At 33.7% G+C, this 18,303-nt stretch overlaps 1 protein-coding gene across 3 annotated transcripts in view; it reads right to left on the reverse strand.

Moving 5' to 3' along the window:
- Positions 1-18,303, reverse strand: part of Lsamp (limbic system associated membrane protein) — a 764,515-nt gene that overhangs the window by 292,466 nt on the left and 453,746 nt on the right. For all 3 annotated transcript variants that reach the window (XM_063225010.1, XM_063225009.1, XM_063225011.1), the window contains one exon: positions 2,394-2,626. In XM_063225010.1, coding sequence (XP_063081080.1) covers positions 2,394-2,626 — 233 coding nt within the window. The remainder of the gene's footprint in view (positions 1-2,393; positions 2,627-18,303) is intronic.

The raw sequence follows: 18,303 nt of genomic DNA on the forward strand, positions 1-18,303 counted from the left end.
GAATTCATCAATTCTGAGAAACATGAACTTGAGACAATTGACATTCGTAAGGTTGGGAATTGTATCTTTCCTATGTTAAAATGTCCAGATGCATGCAGTTATCCAGCAGACCCTTGGATAACTCAGATCCAAGGAAGAGGCAATTGTTTTTCATCCCCCATCTGCATACAGGCTATGTGGCTCATTGTTACTTTGAAGGCAATAAGATTAAAAAGAAAATAGTAACACTTTGAATTAGACAGACAGAAATTTGAAACTCTTTCCTAAAACTAAAAAGCATCCCTAGCAAAATTATTATATTGTCTAATCTGGAATATATATATATATATATATATATATATATATATATATATAATAAAATTATTTACACCTATATTGTACATATTAGAATTACACTAAACAATAAATTAACAGGAGTGGGCACTTGTTTTTTCCCATCTCATGATATTAAGTTAAATTTCAGTTACACTGTCATGGTCTGAGTTCTATTCTTACCTTTTGGAATGGTCAGATTGGTAGTTTCAAAGTATATAAATGAATAAGAAAACAAAAAAATAGACTTTGGTGGTAAGAACTCAGTCTTAAACACAAACCTTTGAAGCAGTCCTTAAAGTCAAAACAAAAAATTCTTTCCTAGAAAAAGTGCTCCATGCATGATTCCAAGTCTGTTCAGCTCTCAACTAATACCTGAGCTTTTTGTGCGACCTTGAGCAAATTATGTAAATTTAACAATCTTCTTTTCTCTCATCTTTTTTCTTAGCAGTGAAATAGATTATATCACTTTATTTATTGTAGAACAACACAAAATATCTACTGTGGCCTCTAGGAACCTTCTGATGACAATAAAAGCACTCAAGATACTATGATTGTATAGAACTCTTATAATGAATCAGATTTGTTTCTTAAGTAAAATATACTACAGAGAAATATATGAACAAAGCATATAAAAATCAAAGGAGAAAATACGAAGTACAATCTCAATAACTGGTCATTAAGTAAAATCTGTTCTAAAAAGCCTTAACTAAACAAGTTACCACTTTTCCTTATTCCATAGAATCAAGTAGACATTCTCCATTTCAAAGGAGGTGTGTGTGTGTGTGCATGCACATGCACATGTGGTTGCATGCATATTGTGAATGAGCACTTGTACATGTTTCAAATGAGGTGCTAAGTTAATTCCTTGACAAATTATCGTATTTCTACTCATATTTTTATATTAAATCAGTTAACTGAGATCTAAAGACTAACATTTCTCCTTATGGAGTTCAAACATTCTCCACTAAACTGTCATGAAACCACCTTATACCATAACTGTGACCGGTGCTCTACAAATCAGTAAACACACCCTTTATAAGAAATAAAATGAGGCTGTCAGCCATTGCAAATATATCAAGATGGAGGTCACATGACTAAACCACCCTGGCACCAGGCGGTCTCTGATGTATTTTATTCCAGTTTCAATCTATTAACCAGAGGATCTGGGAGAGCAATAATTTAAATGTGGCAATAATCTATTTCATAACACATTAATAGAAGCTACAGTCAAACTTTGCCACACCACTGACTGCTCTAGAATCCCAACAGGAGCCCTAGGGCCATGCTTAATTTGCATTAAATTTACATAAAATTATAAATCAAGACTACATGAACACAGCCCTAATATTTGTTAGTGTCTAATCTTTCCTGATAGTTGGACTGAAACTGCTGTTGGGTTGAGTTTGCTTGCAGTAACACTGTGCAGCTGATCAGCTTTGTTTTCATTCTGTAACTATGCAGAAGGGGATAGTTTGGGGGCACGTATATGTGTTTTAGAGTTTCCACTCTGTAAAACCATGACTCAGATGTATCTTGGGAAACCCTCATCTAGAAACACTTTGTCCTCAACGACTTACAGACCCTTCCAACTAAACTTGCTAAATGTAATATTATTTATCAATTGAAGATACAAACTATATAGAACTCTGGACAGCCAAGAAGACATTCTGCCTCTGGAAATTTTACTTTTCCAAAAGACTTTCTGTCATAAAAAGAGATAATTATTGATTTTCTTTAGGAAAAGACCAATCAAGGTTTCTTAAATTCAGCAAGCTGTCCTGTGGTTCTATAATGTGAGATTCCTATGGTTCTAATCACTTTGTTCTTGTTTTCCTGTTTTTAAACTCAAGAGCTAGGAGATAACACTCTCACCAAAGCACTGGCTCATAATAGGAAGGGTACTCTCTCAACACAGTCTTCTTAAGTCTATATCCTAAAAAGAAAATAGATACTTACGGGCAACAATGTATTTTGAAACCTTTCTTTTTCAGAAAGGATTTTGCAAGTATTTCCTATATTATGATTACCCTCCATCTCCATCTCTCAACTTCGCATACCCTTATACCACTGTTTCTTACCTTGTACGATCAAGTAAACTTGGGAGGTCTTGGGCTCGTGCTGTGTCTGAACCGAGCATGTGTAGGAACCCTCATCATAGACATCCACTTTCTGGATTCGTAGGCTGTATTCCAGAGAGTGGCGTTTTTCCAGTTCAACCCGGGGGTCCAGGGACCACTTGTCATGTCCAGCGAAAATGATGCCAGAACGGTTCAACCAGGCCACCTTCGAGTTCTTGTCTTCTACAACACATCTAACAGAGCACAGGAAAAACATTAATGCTTTAACCATAACTGCGTATACTTTCAATCTCCACATAGTTGGATTCATCAAAATCCATCAAGAAAAATAATTACATGGATAATGAATTATTATCATGATATTTCTTGGAGTACTAAGTATTTTAGCTACTTTTTGACATCTAATTACCATCCAATTGATGAATGTCATTATATTAGAATCAGTTCAGTAATAAACAATCCTAGTATGTATAATACAGGTCAGTAAAGTCAATGACTGTTGACTTCCCAATGGATTATCTTCTTGTTTAGGAAAATGTCATTCACACAAAATTCCATCTGTTTAAATATTTCCAGAATTATGCAGTTGATATTGTGCTCTCTTAGTCCATTTTGAATCAGATTTTTCTTTCATTAATTTTTCTATAATTTTGTATAATGGTAGGTTTAAGTTATCCTCCACAGTTGTAGGAATTAGAGAACATTTGAGAGCTCCAAAGAGTTTAGAACAACCACTCACAGGAATGAAAAGAGCTCGAGCAAGAGTAAATGGATAGATGTCAGATTGAAGAAGTGAAAGCAAATACCATTTGGTATAAATTTCATTCTAGCTACTGAGGGCAGCAGGTTGTCTGATGTCAAAATAGTTAACTTGCAGCACTTGTGGTTATATTGAATGAACACAGTATTTCAAGACAGATGTAATTTTATAGTTAAAATTTCAAAGAACATAAAGAGCAAGTACTTGTTTAAATGTCTACTTTTTGTTTTAGAAATCCAAAATGTTCTCTTTCTTAAAAAAAGGGATAAAGTGTATATTAGTGAATAAGTAAATATTTCATGATGAATATAGTTTTTTTCCTTCAATTTTTACAGGAAAGAATCTGGCAAAGAAATAAAGCAAAACTAAAAATAAATAAATAAACAAATAAATAGACAAACAAACCCACCCCACCTTCTCTCTATATTCCTCTGGCAAGACTTCAGTCTGCCTCACAGGAAAATTGTTTCAGAACCGGCTCACAGCTGTAGAGACAGCTGCTCTGTACTCTGGGTCATGAGGGATAAAAAAGGATTGGAGTAGTATACAGGAGAGCAATTAAAACCATGTTGTCCTGTGTTTTCTAAACAGAGTCAAAGCCAGATTTTTCTCTCAGGTTAAACAGCTGGGCAGAGAGATTCCACAGTCATGCATAGAGAAGCTGAAGAAAAACCCACATGCTGTCCATATAGGAAGGTAAAAGCTAACTCATCTCTCTCATAAGGAGGAGACAAATCAAATCTTTCTAAATGCCTCATTTGAAGTATAAAGACCTCCTTCTCCAATTATTTTTAAGTGATTATATAGTATATTTGGGGTAATAATTTGATTTAAATTTAGTGTCAAGACACTGAAAATAAAATAAATATAACCAGATATAGGTAACATTTAATATTTCCATTTTCCAGTGTGTATTGCATACATATGCTGTTGGGAATAATTTCTCTGCGTTAATAATTTAAAGCTCCTCTCTGAGGAGCACAAGTTCACTTCTTGGATGCAGGCTGCTGGATGTAGGCTGCTTCTTGTCAGACTTCCATTTGATTTTTCTATTTTTACTCATGTGTAGCATCACTTCTCCATCCTTGGTGATGATATTCACACCTCCTCCTAAATTAGAGTCACTTAGACTTAAATTACCAGACTGTTTGCTGTCTTATTCTGGATCATTAATGAAGCTGTGTAATGTACACTTAGGATGTTTTTCTTTTCTAATAAGAAAAAATAGAATTTCCCTATGTAAACGTATTTCATTTATTACCATGTTTCCCCTCCCCCTTTCCTCATTTGCACAGCTAAATACAACATTAGCCATGTTTTCTAAATCACAGAGAATTACTCTGAATCTTTAACTTTAGCCCAGAATGTTACCCTAGTCTGTTCATTTTGAAAGCATATCAGCTTATACATGAAATAAAGTCAGATTTTGCCCCATTCATTTTGTTACTTAAAAAATAAATTTGGGGTAAAATAGACACATGGTAAATATCTGTCATGTAAAGTAACAGGGTCATATACTTAGACACAGGATGCAGGGTTATTTATCTTCCATGACCTCATCCCAAACAATATTCATGTATAAATTCAGCAAGATTCCTTCCAAGGACAATGTAAAGTTTTAAGTCAGGACTCTAGCGCCCTTTGTCATCTTGGTACTTTTTTATCCATAGCAAAGTTAAAATCACAAAATTACTATTCAGAATCATTCTCTGAGAGTACTAATCTCTATATGACATAAGAAAGTAATTGATGTTATCAGCAAAATTGCCAGACCCATAAAAATGCAACCACTGAAAAAAATGCACTGTGTGGAAATTTTTTCATGCCATTCTATATAACATTTATTTTGGGGGTTTAATCTCTATTTAGTTTTTAAATTTATCTTTTATTTATAAACAAGTGAAAAGGATGTAGGAATATATATATATATATATATATATATATATATATATATAATTTTTATTGACTCAGATGGTTAGGTAAACTCCAAGCACCAAAGCACAATATAGCACTTTCAAAAAGAAATTATTTCTCCATATCTTTAAGAGTTCTTTGTTCTGTTGTCAAAAGTTCCAAAACAAATGTGTAGACCCTGTAAACTATAGAATCACCTTTCTGAAATGCAATTAAAATGTTCCTAGTAAAAAATTAGCAAAAGAATAACACAATTTTGGAACTATAATTTTTTCAATTCTTATTTAAGTCAAGTAATATTTTAAAGTGTAAAAGATATAGATAAATAAAATGGATAGAGAAAGCCAAATTAATAGTCTCAGTTTATAAAATGATGTGTACTAAGTAACAATAACCATTACATCAGAAGATTACAAACCACCTGACTATAATAAAGGAGAAATGCTGATAAAAAGAACCAGGTACCCAACATTCCAAGTGAGCCTGCATCTAAAGGAAAGTGGGCTTGACCAAGTCACAAGCCCGCCTGTAAAGTAACTGAAGATTGTAGGATATCATTCATACTATGACAGTAATTAATGCTTACCCTCCTAGAATGATGCTTTAGTACTGTACTTTGTGCTTGGAAATTGTGTTATCTAGAAAATGTACCTCCAAATTTAGCCTAGTTAAGTCAGAAGAATGTAAACAGATACACTGAAAAGTATTTTACTGTGTATATTGCTTGACTAAATTGGGACTTAAAAAGGGCTGAACTTGAATCAGAGTGAATATTTAAGCCAAATGAGGTCAGAAAATATCCCTTTACTTTGGGTGGGATTTCCAAAAGGCACATAGTGGGTGTAGTGGTGTAATACAGAGAATTAACTCTCCAGAAATCTTTTTGTGTAAGTAGGCTGCCATTTTACTTGGTTCCTTCTTATGGGCTCATCAGACAACATTTCATTAAAGTTAGTTGCATTCATCTTTACTCATACGATTATTAAGAAAGTGACTTTCCTGTAATTTATTCGTAGAGTCTTCACTGAACCTAGTGACACAGACACCATCTATGCAATAACACGAAGGTGTAAAATAAATAAAATGAATTTAATTTAACAAATTGTTATTAGGTCATCTATTATATCTTTATTGATTTTTTCATAAGGAAGAAACTTAATGTTAATTTTAATGAATATCAAAGTACTTATTAACATTAACATTATCGGTTACAAAGCAAAACATAATTACTACATGTAGTATAAAAATGAGAGGGGAGAGAAGAAAGCAGGTGTTGTCTGTTTTTGCTTCAAAGAAAGAGCACTTCTGTGCACTAAATAACCTATATTGCATTAAAACAGTATGAAAAGAAGTATGAAGAATTAAATACATATTTAAGAATTTGCTGACATGAACTATGAACCATTAAATATCAGGAAGTTATCTACTTTTACTAGACAGCTATGATTTTTAAAAATCAGCTTTAAAAACAACAGGAAATGTAAGAAAACAAATTTTTATCTTTCTTGCTCAGTATATCCAAATCTCTAAAAGTGTCATAAAAATCAATGCACTTGAAAAAACCTCAAGCACTGGATCTTTGCAATTGCTTTATGGCAAGTATGTTACGTACACTTTTTTTTTTTATTTAAAGAGAAAAAAAAAGAAAGGACATTTAAAAATGCAGTAAAAGGGTACAGTATTTCTAGAAAAAATATATAGAGTACGAAATCACCAGTTAACAGGCTACACATTATCTTCCCAGAAACAGTTGTCCATATCACTAAATTAAAGCATATAAAGTAAGCATTCATACAGTGGAATTGGAGACAGATCCATTCAATGATCCAACAAAAGCTCAGTTATATGGTTTTTCTGTCCTACACTCTTGAACATACCTGTGGTTATATCCCTTAGTCCACCTTACTTTCCTCTCTTTTTTACAGTAACAATTAGACTTTTAGGGTTTTATTACTCTCTTGGTTCTTATTACTTTTTTGAAGAGAATAAAAAAATGTGACTAAGCAAAACAGAGGCAGTTAGAACAGAAGGGTGGGCATAGCATGTGATGCAAAAATAGAATACCAGGTGATCAAAAGTGGTTACCATTGTGCCTCTCACTATTTTCAAACTGAGTTGTCTATATTATCAGGTATAATAGAATTGATCAAAACAATATGGAACAAAACCAATGAAATCTACACTGAGGACCTTACAGGACTTCAAAAAAAAAAAAAAAAAAAAAAGGATGATAGTCAATCCATATTGGGCATCACAGTATATATTATTGCCTTCAAAGTGATTGCCTATACCCTCAAACTTGATACTATCAAACAAAATAGAATATATAATAGACAGAACGGGGCTGGGGATTTAGCTCAGCGGCATAAGCGCCTGCCTTGCAAGCAGGCTGTCGTGAGTTTGATCCCTGGTACCGATAAAAACGAAAAAGACAAAAAAAAAAAAAAATCAGACAGACAAGATGTGGGGAGCAATACTGGGGTTCAAGTCAGGTTAATAGGACAACAAAAAAAATATAATCAGACAGACAAGATGGGGGGAGCAATACTGGGGTTCAAGTCAGGTTAATAGGACAACAAAAAAGTTACTATAATATGTCCCGTTATTCTTTAATTTAGTTTTCCCTTAATTAAAAAAATGAGAGAAAATAGATTAATTTAAAAATAGGGGGAAGATTGAGATAAGAGAGGATATTGTAATAGAATAATGCAGGGCAGAACCGAGCAATTCAAGCATCATTGTGTTTCACCACCAGATAATCTAACATAATAGTAGTCACCATAGTGCCTCTTTCCTTAAAATTATTTGAGTGTAACTTTGCGTACTATGATATCAAGTGTTATCTAGACAGTGTGAAGCCTTTCAAGATAATGCAAGAATTACAGGGTATCTAGAACCTGCTAATAGAAAACAAGCAATCTCTTTGCCTATAAAGAGTTTTGTTTATACTATAGCATATAGTGAAATATAGTAAGATACAACATGTTAAAACCAGTGGAAACAGATGTACTACAGCTTGATGGGACTTTAAAACAAGATGATATTAAACCCTAGCTCTTATAAGAACAAGTATACTGACAATTCTACATGTTCTGCAGAAGGCTGGGACTTATACTTCTAAAATTTTAAATATAATTGAATCCAGAAAAGAAATACTCAATTTCATTTGAACCACAGATTATTTAATAGCACATTCGCTGACAGGATATTTATAGTATAAGTGATACATGTGTGCCAGACACTAAGCCTGTTTAATTGCTCCCAGATTGTCTCTTTATATTTAACAAGCATTATTGGCTACAAATATACCAGTAGCATTAGTATTTAGCTTTATATAAATTTTCCCTGTTTGTGAAGAGTATATTACAGTATTTTTCATAGATAATAAATCTTACTTTTCACAAAATTATTATGTTTATTTAAATCGTTCATTGTATCTCACAAAAGTAGACAATTTCTTTGTGCCATTGGAAGTTATATCTGCATTAAAATAAGCTAGTAGTAAATCATGCGCCTTTTGTTTTTTATTTTAGTGCCATAATTGTGTAATGACATAGTCTTATACATAGTTAAAAATGACAGAAAACATTGTAATGTGGTTGGTTCTAACCTAATGATGAGAAAATTATTTAATTTGAGGAGTTTTTTCCTTTTACAAAGACACTTCAGTACAAATTAAGGATAGGTAAGATGGAGTATTTTTGATGTTTTTAGGAAATATGATCTTTTATTCCATAGAAAAATATTCTTTTAACTTTTTAGTTTTCTACATTTATGAATCTTCCTTTTTTTGTAAAATGCAAAAAAATTCAATACGTAGATGAAAAGCAAGTCTCCAAAAATATGTGAGTCCTTTATTTTGATGCTGCTTGCTTTGAAGTCTCAATCTTCCAAATAAAACCCTTAGTGAATCAGCAAAACTAACACAGAATCATTTCACTCTAGGAGGAAAGATAACTAGCCTGGGAAGTGATACTATATATTACCAGTATTAAAGTGTGGAATCAGGAATATTTCTAAACAAGATGGAATAAACCATCATGAAAATATCCCAGATTCTTCTGTCATAAGTCCTTAGTATGGGTTTACAACACTATTTTAAGTATAATGAATTCCAAGAACTATGCAAACACATCTTTTTAAAACACCAAGTTAGTTGAATACCAAATTTATGGAATTTTGAATTAGCCATCATTTTGGTTCATCTCTGCATCATTACCATTATCTAAAATTAGATTCAGGCAGAAATAAAAGAGAACTTGGGGATTCACTGTTGACCCTCAGGAAACCCTACTGGTTTCCTGTTCTCTGCTACAATAAGAGACTTCACTCCTCTAGTTTTTTTTTTTTCTCCCAGCTTTACTTTTTAATAAATCTGTTAGCAGCAAACTTTAAATGAAGGTACTTATATTTTCAGACATGATGCTAATGGGCCTTTAGGAGACTATAGTATAGTATAAACAAGTTTTATATAAACTAGGAAATAAAATTTGTGAATTTCTTTATTGCTATATTTGCCTTTTTGTGAGGGGCTGAAACCAAATCTTCAAAATCTATGAGATGTGCTATTTAATAACAATATCAGATATTCACATAATGTCTTCTAGAATGAAAACATCAGCCATATGTTGTGATGCTACATGAATACAAAGGATTAGGGCAAGAATTTTTATTTTGGAAAGACTGTGGTTAGGATAGGTAAGTGATTGTATGCTGTGTGGGTTCATTTTAAACATACATAGAAGCACCTGGATGCCCAAATATGTCTAATATTATTGAAGAGATTCAGTGATTTGTTTTTCCTGAAAGACAGAGATAATAACTACCTTCTTAGCAGGTTGTGGTTAATGAATGGACTAATGCATTTAGAGTATCCAATGAGTTTTTAGAGGAGTTTAATAAATTTTGTTCTCACATCCTTTCATAATTTGAGGCTTGAACATTCATTCTGTAGTAATGCCAGTGTTGGACCAAAGCTAACAACCTCCAACTATTGTAATTTATTCTAGCCCTTGTTTATTAATAGAAATCTGCAGAGAAATGTTATTTGGGAGGACAGTGTCTTTACACATAAGGTTCCTCCTTGGTCCTCTCTGATCAGGAGTGGGTCCCTTAAGTTCCCTAATATTTAAAATAAAATAGGATGATGCCCCCTGGTTATAGAGTACAACAGTATAAAATGAGGCTTAATGTCATCTCTGGAACTTCCTAAAAGAATTTTTGGGATTATTTGTGCATAGACAGCTTAGGCCTTAAATGTTTCATGACTTTCAATCAAATGTGCTTGTTTCCATAAGTCAGAGCACTCTTGGGACTGTCCTCTGAGGAGAGGACAACTGCTGACCACCATACTGTGCTATGTGAACTGCAAAGGACTGCTATAGAATTGGGGATCCTCCTTGATTGGATGAGTCATATCCTATGGACCTTCAGGCTTACCTACTCTTCCTCAGTGATAGAGTGGCAACTATACTCTCATCAGCGTAGTGAAATTGCCAAGCATTTTATTTCCTTTGAACTACAGATTGTCTTTTTGCAAAACAGCTGAAAGATGATGAGCATCCAATTTCAATCTTGCTTTTGTTTTGATTCTCCTATGAGCCTCTATCATCTGGAAAAGAATGCCTTTAGTTACATCTTTGAAAGATTGAATTGAAAGTTTTGGATCCTTGCTCAGATGTGTAGTTAAAATGCTCACTCACTATGCAATTAAAAACACTTCCACAGCTATTTGAAGAAAACTTTGTTACTTTATGAGTCCTTAGAAAGTAAATATCAAAAGTTAAGTTCTAGTAGGAAGAAAAAAAATGGTCGGTATCATAAAGAGTTTAGTCTTTATCTCATTTCAGCAGAAAGGAGAAATAAAAGTTTACAAAAATTCTAAAACACTTAGGATGAATATTCTGATGTGTCATGCATGGCTGCAAAGTCAGAGGACACTTTTCCATGTCTCACTTGAAGACTCAACCCCTAACTTTATAGTCTTATCATAAACAGCATTATGCAAAAGTTACCATTGGAGGAAAATACCATTATATTATAACTCATCATTGCATTACACACACTTAGATATAATTTAAGCCAAATTGTGCCCTTTAAGACACAACAGTTAATAGACTCAGCATGCATACTACTTCACCATTGACACACAGAAAATAAATGAGAAAATAAATAAATAACTGAGACAATCCATCCAGGACACTATTAGGAAAGAGCTCTGCTATCCAGGTTACTCTCCCTGGTAGAGTTAGGAGTAAAAGAGCGGAAGACAAAGCCAGATAAAACAGTAACAGAAGTATTAACTTTTTAAAATATATTTTGTGGATACAAGTGTGAAGCAGGGACTCCAGCAGCTACAAATTGAAGGAGGTATTATCACACATATCCATCAGAGGTGAAGGCAATGTAGTGGTCCCCTCCTCCAGCTGACAGGAAGCTGATAGATCACTGAATCAGAAGGACACTTCTCACAAGGAGAATCATAATCATAAGGATTTTTCTATCTACCCACTTTCCACTCCAAGTCACTTCCTATATTTCTTACTTCCAAAATTATTTCATCTTCAGCATTATCTTCCAAAGGATAGGGATGTGAGGACTTCACCTTTGTGTGACAACCTATTATAGTGGTTTTCCTTTATCTCCTCATAATATTTTTCCTCATCATCTAAAACTTTCACTGAAAGCTCGTCACACTTGAACAGATCAACAATTAGGTTGTGAACTAGAGTGGAAGGCAGATGATCTAAAAGAGCTTCAGAAGTTACTGAAAACAAGAAGCAGTGAATAGAATAGAGAATAAAAGTGACTTCAGTCTTCACCTCCACAGATCATTGGTGGAAGGAAGGATCTACCATCTGGATTTGAGAGCAAGAAGAAGGTAAAGGGCTTCACGCCTTGTATTACCACATCAACCATATAAGTTAACTAAAACTTCACAGCCATTCAAAGTTCAAGAGAAATAGTAGAGGTAAGACTCACATTATGAGTTCTAGGAAGGATCCTATGGCTCAAAAACAGCATTTTGTTAGCCTGAAGGTGTTTCTATTCCACCTTTCAACTGTCTCTCCCTGAATTACTCTAGCACTGAAACTGTTTTATAAAATCGTATCTTTTCTATTCATAGGGATGCCCCCAAAATGGCTGATGCATGAAAAGACAGAGGATATAGACAAAACCTGAATTTAAATGGAGGTTTAAAAAGCATTGCTTTAAAATTATTCTTCCATTTTCTTGTGGATTAATTATCACTGCTTAAGTTAAGACCTTTTGACATGGCATCGAGATGTGCTGAAATCTCAGCACATGCTAGGAATGTAACTTGTCTACTAGAGTAAAGTATACTGGTCAGTTCATGATCTCCACTTTCCGTTACGGATAACCCATCTTTGCCTGGCTTTCCCAAGACCACTCTTAGAAGGATATTCAAGATCCACTAATTGGCAAATCCTATTGACTTGTTTTGAATTTTTTCAGTTTTAGCTTTTCAAAGCTTTAAACACAATTTACAACATATTCTTCATTTTTTTGTCTCTCTGCCTATTATTTCCCAATTTTCATAACTTTTCATTCTTTCTTCCTCCATCTCTTATATGTTGCTGTCCTCAAGATTCTGTTTTTTATTTTAAATGGAAGCATAACCCATCTCTGAGCCTAGTTTGCAGCCACAGAGATATTCCTGTTTTCCTTGTAACCTTCACATTACTTATGTAATTAAAAAACTTGTTTTACATTTTTGCTACTAAAATTGACCTCTACTGTCTATCACCACTTCTTTTAGTGGTCAACACCTTGGTATCTATTATCAGCCTCACTGTTTAGTGTTCAAAATGGTTTTTGGTCTTCAGACCTCACCATTGCTATTTCTTCCATTCATCTTTTATGCTGAGAAGAATATAAATGAAGTTCATTATGTAATGCTCTTGTTAAGTGTTCATGGACTTGCTATCTGTTAAAGTGCAAAAGCATGAGAAAACATGTATCAGTTTAACTGATCTTCAGCACCACGTATTTTATTTTAAAGAGAGAAAAAATAATAAAAACATAGCTACAGAGTTTCAAAACCAGTCAAAATAAGATAATAGGAAAGCAATAGTGGTTAACATATTGAATAGAGTTATCTTCAAAGTAGATGCTCAGATTTCAGGATATAAGCATTCACAGTTGATTAAAGAGTATAAGCTCAAACTGCCTTTTCAATGAATTAATACAAAGCACTATATTTATCTTAGCTATCACATATATAAGTGATGTCATGTAAACACACACATATTTATATTTTTCCCCTTGTTCCTTATTCCCTTTCATACATCACAGTTGTTCTTTCCTTTAGAGCAGTTTCTTTCCCTTTCACTATATCTATTGAACACTTTGAGTCTTACTCTTTCAGTTACTTATACTAGGGAGACTATACTTGTTCATACATGCAAGTCTTATTTATTTCAGTTATGAGTACAGTATCTAGCTGCACCCATTTGCCTATAAATACCTCAAGTTTATTCTCTTTTATACATGAGTTATACTCCGTTGTATAAGAATGTCACATTTTTTTATGCATTCCTCAGTTGATGACCTTTTAGGCTGTTTCCAAGATTTGCTATTACAAATTGTGTTGCTATAAAATGGGTGCACAAATATCACTGAGGTACAGTGTTTTTAACTTTTCTGTCAAAACACCCAGAGGGGAAATATCTGGATGGGACGTCTAACCCTAGATTTGTTTCTTTTTTCTTTTCTTTCCTTTTTTTTTTTTTTTTTTTGAGCAATCTCCACACTGATATCAAGACTGGTTGCAGAGAAGGGTTCATTTTTCCCCACAGCCCCACCAGAACTCGTCAATAGTTGATTTCTTGATAATCATCATGCTTTGTGAGGTAGGTTGGAATCTCAGTGTTGTCTTAGTTTGCATTTACTGAATGACCAATGTGTGGAATATTTTTTTCATGTATGTGCTATTTAAATTGCTTCAGGTGAGAAGTGTGTATTCATAATATATGCCCATTTTTTGCCTTGGTTCTTTGAATTTGGAGTCCTAGTTTTTTTCTTTTCTTTATACATACTAGATAGAAGTCCTTTGAGAGAGCGTTGGCTAAAAATGTTCCCAGTGTCTCTCTCTCTCTCTCCCTCCGTGTGTTTTCATTCTGTTGATTTTGTTTGACATGCAAAAACATTTAATATAATGAGATCACAGTTATTTATGCTTTTAGGTACTTCCCATATAGTTTGAATTTTGTCCATGAACTCTGCCTACCCCTATGGCTTCAGGATTTCTACCTACATTCTCTTCCAGTAGGTTTAGTGTTTCTGTTTTAATATTTAGATCCTTGATCCATTGTGACATTAGTTTAATGCATGGTGATAGACATGAGGCTAGTTTTAGTTTTCAGTACGTGGAAAGTCAGTTTTTTTCATCACCATTTACTAAAGAGGCTATCTTTCCTCCAGTGAACATGTTTTTCCCATTTTTTTTTTTTTTGAATATTCTAATATGTTCCACTGATACTTGGGTCTTTTTTCTTTTCTTTTTTCAGTACCACAGTAGCTTTGAAGTACAATTCCAAGTTAGGAATTGTGACACCTCATGCCTTGCCTTTGTTGCCAACGATTGCCTTTGCTTTCTAGGTTTTTGTTTCCAAATGAATTTTAGGAAATTCTAGATCTGTAAGGTATGTTAATGGTATTTAGATCAGGAGTGTATTAAATCTGTATAATAGTTTTGGGAGTATTTTGGGAGTACAGCCATTTCCACAATGTATTTTTTCGAGTATGGCCATTTTGGTTGGTCCTTCTTAGCCATGTTGGTACTTCTTAACCATGAACAATTGACATCTTTCCATTTTCTGTTATCTGCAATTTTTTTTGTCTTTCGAGGCAGAGTTTTACTATATGGTTCAGGCTAGTCTTGAACCTACTTTATAGCCTAGGCTGGCCTTGAATTTGCAACAATCCTGCTGCCTGAGCCTCCTGAGTGCTGGGATTACAGGCGTGCACCACCGCACCCAACTTCAATTGTTTTTTTCAGAATACTATAATTTTCAATGTATAGATCTTTTACTTCGTTTGTTAGACTTATTCCCAAGTATTTTGTATTCTAAATGCTATTATGAAGAGTATTGCCTCCCTAATTTCTCTCTCAGTAGTTAGTTGTTTATGTAAAGGTATGCTATTTTTTTTTGAGTATTGATTTTATTTCCAGATACCCTACTGAAGTTGCTTATTGATCCAATGTGGGTTAGAAGCTGTTTATTTTAGGACTTTGATTTTACTCCAAGCAGTTCTTGATATGAGAGTTTGTTTTGAGTAGTCTTCCATAATTCTGATGGGCTTTCCTTTATAGGTGATCTGTTTTTTTTTTTTTTTTTTTTTTTTTTCTCTAACGGTTTTAATATTCGTTTCTTGTGGTGGATTTCTGGGATCTTGATTATTACATGTGTGGGTGTACAATTATCTTGGTTATGGCTTATTGGAGTTCCATCTGCCTCACTTGTCTCTATGTGAGATTCTTTTCCCATGCTCAGGAAATTTTCTTCTACTACTTCTGCAAATAATTTTTTGACATCATTTCCATTGTCTCCTGTTTTTTCACTGACCCTAGTCAAACATATTATTTCCTTTGTATCATCTTACAACTGTTCAATTATTATTTCCTGATCTTTTGTTATTTTCAAGAGATCTTGCCTTTCATTATCACTAGCCATGATCTTGTCTTCAAAGTCTGAAAGTCTGTCTTCAGTTTTGTTCAAGCAAATTTGCCAGCTTTCAACGGAATTTTTAATGTACAGGATATCTCTTGAATCCTTTTTATGCATTCTATTTCTTTCCTATATTGATCACTTACAGTTTCTATCCTCTCCTTATAATCTATTATTTAAATCTATCTTTACAATAGATTTGCTAAGCAACTCCTTTATAAATGTTGACATTTTCTTTTCTTACTTGAAAGATTCTTACTGATTTTATATCTTCTACAGTCTCATGGATTTGTTACTTTACTTGGGTAGCTATCATTTCAGAAATTTCAGGTGTAAGTCTTCCAATTTAATCTATGTCTCTTGGACTTGTTCTTGGTGGACTGGAGGTCTGGAGATTGTATTGTTTTTTCAACTTGTCATTTTCTGTTTCAAAATTTCTTGATGGGAATATAGTTTAGTGGCACAAGCACCTGCCTGGCATACAGAAGGTCATTTGTTTAATCCCTAGTACCAGAAAAATTATTTTGTTTTCTGTGATGATCTTTGAGTGTTTTTAAATAAGTAGCTATCTCACTAGTACCAAGGCTTCTCTAGGAATTCTTTTGTTTAGGGATTTCTTCTGTGTAGGAGAGATTCTTTCTTTGTGTCTTTCCAAATATCCTCCTTTCCCAGTTATTTAAGAGTGGAATGTTGGTATCTGTGTGATTCTCCAGTTGTTTGGTGTAGGATTATGATGTGGTTATTATCCTAAAGTTTTCCAGGTAGAGAACAACTGATTACTACAGATATGACATCTTAGCTAAAGTAGTAAAATTAAAAATGGCATGAAACAAAATTTAGAAACTGACAATGGTAATTATTGATTTTGTACTTTAGATCATAAGAGCAAAGCCTGTAGTTTTATAGCTGAACTGATCATAAATTAGGTGACTGTATGCAAATTGTTTCCCCTTGGTACAGTGGCTTTACTCTTTAGTGGGGAAATTTAGGGAGAATAGTATATAAACAAAGATAACAGGAAAGGAAGTAGAATCAAGGTTGGGGGACAAAGGATGGGTATGCAAAGTTTGAGAAACTAGAGAAAGGGGTGGAAAAAAAGAACTACAGAGTATTTAAGGGATTATCTGATCTTTGTCTCTGAGTTTGGAGAATGGGATTAATTTTTTGTGGTGGTATTCTCCCCAGCCATTTAGAAAAGAGAAAAAAGAAGAAAAAAATAAGGAAGAAAGAAAAGAAAATTTAAAAAAAATAATAAAGGAAGCTAGAAAAAGAAAAAAGACAACAATTTGAGAAAACAGGTGGGTCACTGAGTCCTTGGTACTTCCTGAACTGGTTGCCAGTTCCATTGTGTAGCGGGAGAGTCAGGCATCTGGCTTCCTTGATGCCCACTGCCAAGTTCCTAGTTCCTCCAGCCTCATCTTTTAATATTATATTCTCTCCACTTTACACTTTTTATTTATCAACACTAGAGATTCAAGCCAGAGCCTCACACACAGTAGGCAAGCACTATTACCACTGAGTTATATCCCAATCTCTATTTGTTTTGAGACAAGAACTCTTTAAGTTGTCTAAACTGTCTTCAAACTTGTAATTCTCCTGCCTGAGCCTCCTGAGCAGTTAAAATTATAGGTAAGAGCCACTATGTCTGTCTACATGCTATTCTTCATAGATGTTTCAATCGTACTATTACCAATATTAAACACCTCCTCTTATGCTAGCATTGTAATTTTTTGCTTTTTGGCCTTTTATCGCTATTTCAGGAGTACTTCAAGACCTTCTTTACTTGATCTTCTGCATCTCTATTGCCTGTTGCCTGAAAATGTGTGACACAAAACTGCTCACTAATTATTGGAAAATGAAGAAGTACACTATGAATACTTCACTACTAATCTTACATTGTGCAGGGTATATTTCTCTCATGCTATAATCTTGAGGGTGGAAGAGTGATACTATTGCAAGAGATTTTAAAAGCGCAGAACTTAGGACAGGACAAAACGTGATTTTCCTATCTGAACTACACACATTGCATTTTTCTTTTTATGTTACTAACATACTTTCTAATTCTTTTTGCTCAGAAGAAATGATGATATAATTTCTATGATACATTGGTGATGTGGATGTACAAAATTTTTAAAAAGAATATATATGAGGTGGAAATTTTGTAACTCACAGAGATTTATTTCTGAAAATATCCCATAAGTGTTAAAACAGAATATATTTTCAGACACATCAGGGATCTCCCTTGAATTTTTCAGGAATTTTGATTTAATTTTGTGAAGCATGCTGGTTCTTTTACCCTAGCGACTCATAGTTAAGGACCCAAATCAATACTTTATCCCATACTCAGAAGCTGTGGTGAAGATTAAACACCTCCAAAAACACAACCTTCCTTTTGAATTTACACAGGCTTTGAGACTAGGTCATAATCAACTTTGTCACCACCCATCTCTAGTGAATTAAGTTAATTTGGTCTCCCAGAACATTGAAAATTTTTCTTTCTTCACTTAATTTCACTGTGAAATAGCTATTATTTTTTTCTTCATGA

The sequence above is a fragment of the Cavia porcellus genome, unplaced genomic scaffold (genome assembly GCF_034190915.1).
Source record: "Cavia porcellus strain 051 isolate PalLab524CR breed Dunkin Hartley unplaced genomic scaffold, mCavPor4.1 scaffold_15, whole genome shotgun sequence".
NCBI lineage: Eukaryota > Metazoa > Chordata > Mammalia > Rodentia > Caviidae > Cavia > Cavia porcellus.